The sequence below is a fragment of the Papaver somniferum genome, chromosome 7 (assembly GCF_003573695.1).
Source record: "Papaver somniferum cultivar HN1 chromosome 7, ASM357369v1, whole genome shotgun sequence".
NCBI classification, from domain to species: Eukaryota; Viridiplantae; Streptophyta; class Magnoliopsida; order Ranunculales; family Papaveraceae; genus Papaver; species Papaver somniferum.
In genome coordinates, this window is record NC_039364.1 from 146,083,123 (window position 1) to 146,088,127 (window position 5,005).

The window sequence follows — 5,005 nt, forward strand, 5'->3', positions numbered from 1 at the left end:
TTCTTCTTCTAGTATTACTTTACTCTTTCAATAATTCTACTTCTTATAAAAAAAATAAAAAAAACCATCTAATCTCATTAATTATCTTAACTAGATCATTACACTAACTAATCATTACAGAAAATTAATCAGAAAGATAATTTCGGTATTAATATAAACATGAGTGACTTAGGTTTACTTCTAAATGTCTTACCCAAAATAAAAAAAACGTGCCCGAAAAAAGCATGGTCCCCAAAAAAAATTGTTCAAAATAAAACCTAAGCTAATGGGCTTTGTCTTGGGCTTACTAACATAACCATTGTTGGGTTTTAGCTCATTTCGCGTGAAGGTTATGAATCTTATGATCTAGAATCAACAATGAATCAATGATTCAACATTATCTTTCATCTCTCCCTGGGGCTGGCCGCTGGAGGAAACACACTGAGGCAGAGAAAAGAATTGGGGATAGTCCTTTTTCTACTTGATCGATTCGGTTAGTTCTTATCTCTCTTTATAATCTTGCGTTGTCTTGATGGCTTCATCTTTAATCACATCATCTTTCTCCCGCCTTTCGCTCTTCCAGTATCCCACCAAAAACCCATTATTTTCGACCCCTTGTAACATTAACCATAAAATAAAGGTCTCTTTCTCGCTTTTTCTCTTTCTTGCTTGTTGTAATCCAACTGATAATTCTCATTATTTTGTTTATCTGAAAGTGGTTTCTGCAGAATTTGAATAGGTTTCGATCAGTTTGCTCGTCAATGGCGTCTGGGCCGAAAGAATCTCCTTCAAACAATCCGGGTCTTCATTCAACTCCAGATGAAGCTACTAAAGGATACTTTATGCAACAAACTGTAAATTCCCTCACCATGTTATATGCATTTTCAGTTGCAAAATTTACCTTATATTTCAGTAAAATTGATGATTTTAATTTGGGTTCTTTTGCTTCAGATGTTTAGAATTAAAGATCCCAAAATCAGCCTTGATTTCTACTCACGTGTGTTGGGAATGTCGTAAGTTAATCTTTTCTTCCAGTTTAGTGTTCCAAGGTTAGTAGATGAGAGAATCAATGCTTACTTCATTGTTTAATTTTTCGATTCTTTTAGGTTACTCAAAAGATTGGATTTTCCTGAAATGAAGTTTAGCTTGTACTTTATGGGATATGAGGTAAATACGGTAAATTGTTTACAATGAGTTGCTATTTGCAACTATAATCTATTTGCAATTGTGTAATATTGTCAACCTTTCTGGTTCAGAAAGTAGAGACGGCTCCAACTGATCCCTCGCAACGAACAGTGTGGACATTCGGTCAGAAGGCTACTATTGAGCTTACACAGTAAGAGGGGAATTCTTTTCTCATCTTTGCAGTTATATAAAACAAAAAAGAATTATCTTATTTTGGTAAACAATCTTACAATCTTTTTCATACAGTAATTGGGGTACTGAAAGTGATCCAGAGTTTAAAGGATACCACAATGGGAATTCTGATCCTCGTGGCTTTGGTATGCATCTCTCAAATGTTTGATTACATAGTTAAAGCTAAACATTGTTATTCTGAGAGTAGGTCATGTTTCTGTTATCTGAATGCTTTTAGTGCTAGTAGTTTGATCTGTGAAAAGTTGGCGACTAAGATCACGGGTATTAAGATTTATAAGAAAGAAAAGGTTAACACTGTGAGAAGTTTTGGAAAATAATCGAAACTATCAATGGCTGCGTTTAACTAATTTTTAGCGGGTGTAATCAGGTTAATCTTGTAGGTCAAGTATCAAAATGGTAATTGATTTGCTAGATTTGTATAACATGTTTATTATATTTAAAACCTGACTGTGTACAATTTTCTATGTCTCATTTGTAGTTTTTGGTAGACGAGTGTCAATGTTAACTAATTGATCTTGATTTTGCAGGCCATATAGGTATCACTGTTGATGACACATACAAGGCATGCGAGAGATTTGAGAGTCTTGGAGTGGAGTTTGTGAAAAAACCCGATGACGGTAACTTCTTGTGTCAATTGAATTAGTAAACCTAAACAACATGCAGCAACGTTTTCTTTACACACTTACACTCTCTTCTGTTTCTGACTTTCCTTCACTCCGACTGTTGTACATTTGATCTTCACTCCCAGTGTTGTATATTTGATACGTGTCCTTTGTTGTTAAACTTTTGTTTCCCTTACTGATAGAGATTTGCTTATAAAATATTTTACATCCATTGATCTGACTGCAGGAAAAATGGAAGGGATTGCATTCATTAAGGATCCTGATGGCTACTGGATTGAGATCTTTGACCTTAAAAGCATTGGCAATGTAGCCACTGCTGCTGCCTGAGCAAAAGGTCAGCCTAAACTTAGATGGGAAATTTTCGTTATTTTATCATTTTTTTTTTATCTTTTCAATTTCTTTATATCGGATTCTTTATATCGCCAGGGCATATCTATCTCCACTTGGTACAAGTGTATAACCTGTGCCACTCTGCAGACACAACTAAAACTGGCTAATTTAGTGTACACTCGTGTTAACATATTTAAAAGAGACGTGATATTCTGATATAAGTTAGCTCCTTCTTAATACCCAAATGCCACATTCTACTTGTTTTGTATGATGTGGCTGATGGCTGATGACGACATGACATTGGCACCACGTATATTTTTCGTGGAGACTAGGAAGTTTACTCGACTTCTCTGCTATAATACAATCATCATAGAATAGGGCATGAAACCCAACTTTTTAGCTTGTTGGCTCCCATCGTAAATGCTCCATCCACATGGGTGCCTGAATTTTGGTCCTTCACGTGTGAAAATGCACCTCAGTCTTGGATCCTGATTACTTAATATAACATTGTTGAATTTTCATATTGCACTCAAGGAAGCATATATTATTATTGTTTAGGATATTGGACTCATTCTTACGAACTGTCTTTTGAGAAAATTAAGCCATGGTTGTTATGTTGCAGGACATTCATGTTGGGTCCTGTTGTGCGTGGCTGGGGTTTACCATGCCTCACTAGGTTTATTATTATCACAGTGAAAGAGTTAACTTGAAGATGAGAATAAAAAAAAAGAACCTTTACTAAATTTTCTTCTATTTTTCTGCATCTTCTAAAAATGAAGATTTTCAGTGGGTTAGTATTGGTAATTGGTTGTTGAATAATACTCCGTAGGATGGATACAGTTTGCTAAAAGATACTGGTAAATAAATAATCTATTATTCTGAAAGTAATTCTATGGTTCTCTCTGGTATTAACAAACGCCGCCAAATTGTCCGTACACTCATGCTGCTCATACAGTCATACTCTCGCACCATTATGTATACTGTTAGCAGTTCAGAAAGTTACATATATTTGTGTGTTCTCACGTGTCCACTTCCAAGCTGATATAATACATCTTTCTCGGTATCAACTCTCCAAGTTGATCTAATTGTTTTGGTACCAACAATGATTGTTGATCCTTTGCATCCATATCAACAATGACTGTTGATCCTTTACGTACTCTGTTTTAGTTTACTTGTTATTCAAGTATTTACTTTCCTAGTTTAGGTTGAACTCCTTTTCTTTTCTTTTAATTGGTTCATGTGAACCTATTTAAAGGCTATGCCTTCTTGTTTAGAGGATGCATCTTATTACCAATTTTTTAATTATCAATTACAATTTACTATCTTGATTGTTTTCAAGCAGATTTATCTAAGTATTTGACGAAACTTAAACTCTCTTCGCATTCCTAGCAACTAGTTTGCTTTCACTCTTATCTTTGCTAAATTAGTTGGTACCACAACCAAAGATTTTAGATTCTCATCTAAAGTCCGATCCTTAAACCGCTTCCGCAAACTCAAACCCTTTTTTTTTCCGTCAACTTTTACTTTTCTTCTTTAGAAAATTTTCAACGGCAGACAAACCACTCACGAAGGCAGATATTGTTGAACTTGTAAGTGACGTAGCAACAAAACTTGAAACTAGTCTCTCTAAGAAATTTGAGACAAGTGTCAAGTCTCTTACAAATAATTTTGAAAAGAAGCTTGGAAGGATTGACGACTTCGAGAAGAAGTTAGAAACACATGCATGTTACATGATCATGATAGCCAGAGATGTAGGAATGGATGACAAAGGGATGCATGGGTTATTTGATGATACGAAAGAAAAGAAGGACGAAACGAAGGGAGCAAAGAAAGAAGAAAAGAAAACAGGTGAAACTGAAGAAGCTAGGCAATCTTTCTTTCAGAGGACTGATATTCCTGATTGGGTTTTATGTGAGCTTCAACAAAAAGCAGTATGAAAGTTTTATTAACAGTCCTTTTAAAAAAACAGCAACCGTGAATCTCGATAATGATGCAGATGACAAGGTAGAAGAAGATCAAGAAAAATGGTGGATTAAGGATAGAAGATTGAAGTCTAGCATGAATCCTTATGAAACCTTGCCAGTATATAAATTGAAAGTTGATATACCCAACTTTCATGGAGGTTTCCACATAGAAGATTTGATGGATTGGTTTTACGAAGTAGAATCGTTTTTCAACTTCATGGAAGTACCTGATTCTTTTAAAGTGAAACTGGTAGCATATAAACATAAAGGTAGAGGTGCAGCTTGGTGGGAAAAACTCTATGAAGATCGAATTAAGTATGGTAAGCCTCCTATACGTACTTGGAATAACATAAGAAATTTACTAAGAGATAAGTTTTTACCTAGAGATTTTAGACAACAACTATTTGTTAAACTTCAAAATTGTCGACAAGGAGCTAGACTTGTTGAAGAGTATGTAGCTGAATTTTACAGTTTAGTTGCACGTAACCAATTGAATGAATCTGAAGAACAGTTAGTTGCACGTTTTATAGAGGGTTAAACAGACTTATTCAGAAAGGAATGACTCGATCCTTATACACGAGGGTTGAGGCTATTCAACAATCTATCAATATAGAGAGATGCGTGCAAAAAAATTCCAGTCAAACATCAACACGACAAAATCGTTACCGAAGTTATAAAAGGGGTGCAAAACCATATAACTCTTCTTATGGTAACCAAGATGGTAATTACCAT

At 35.0% G+C, this 5,005-nt stretch overlaps 1 protein-coding gene across 3 annotated transcripts; it reads left to right on the plus strand.

Annotated features, from left to right (window-relative positions):
• The first annotated feature begins 325 nt into the window (after positions 1-325).
• LOC113298663 (lactoylglutathione lyase) lies at positions 326-3,208 on the plus strand. 3 transcript variants are annotated; one of them, XM_026547458.1, is made up of 9 exons: positions 326-472; positions 708-833; positions 931-992; positions 1,086-1,146; positions 1,236-1,315; positions 1,411-1,481; positions 1,884-1,973; positions 2,206-2,313; positions 2,932-3,202. In XM_026547458.1, exons 2-8 carry the CDS (start codon positions 741-743, stop codon positions 2,304-2,306), a joined length of 558 nt encoding a protein of 185 aa, XP_026403243.1. In that variant the 5' UTR covers positions 326-472; positions 708-740; the 3' UTR covers positions 2,307-2,313; positions 2,932-3,202. The 3 variants fall into 3 exon arrangements, with proteins under 3 accessions (XP_026403243.1, XP_026403244.1, XP_026403242.1); XM_026547459.1 differs by having other exon boundaries at positions 364-472; positions 696-833; XM_026547457.1 differs by having other exon boundaries at positions 378-619; positions 2,932-3,208.
• Positions 3,209-5,005: the final 1,797 nt, after the last annotated feature.

What these genes read in the sequence shown, in the direction of transcription:
- LOC113298663 (XM_026547457.1), top strand. Translation starts at nt 512, where the DNA reads ATGGCTTCATCTTTAATCACATCATCTTTCTCCCGCCTTTCGCTCTTC. An exon ending in ACATTAACCATAAAATAAAG is followed by an intron (nt 620 to 707) that starts GTCTCTTTCTCG and finishes TGGTTTCTGCAG; the next exon opens with AATTTGAATAGGTTTCGATC. An exon ending in TCACGTGTGTTGGGAATGTC is followed by an intron (nt 993 to 1,085) that starts GTAAGTTAATCT and finishes CGATTCTTTTAG; the next exon opens with GTTACTCAAAAGATTGGATT.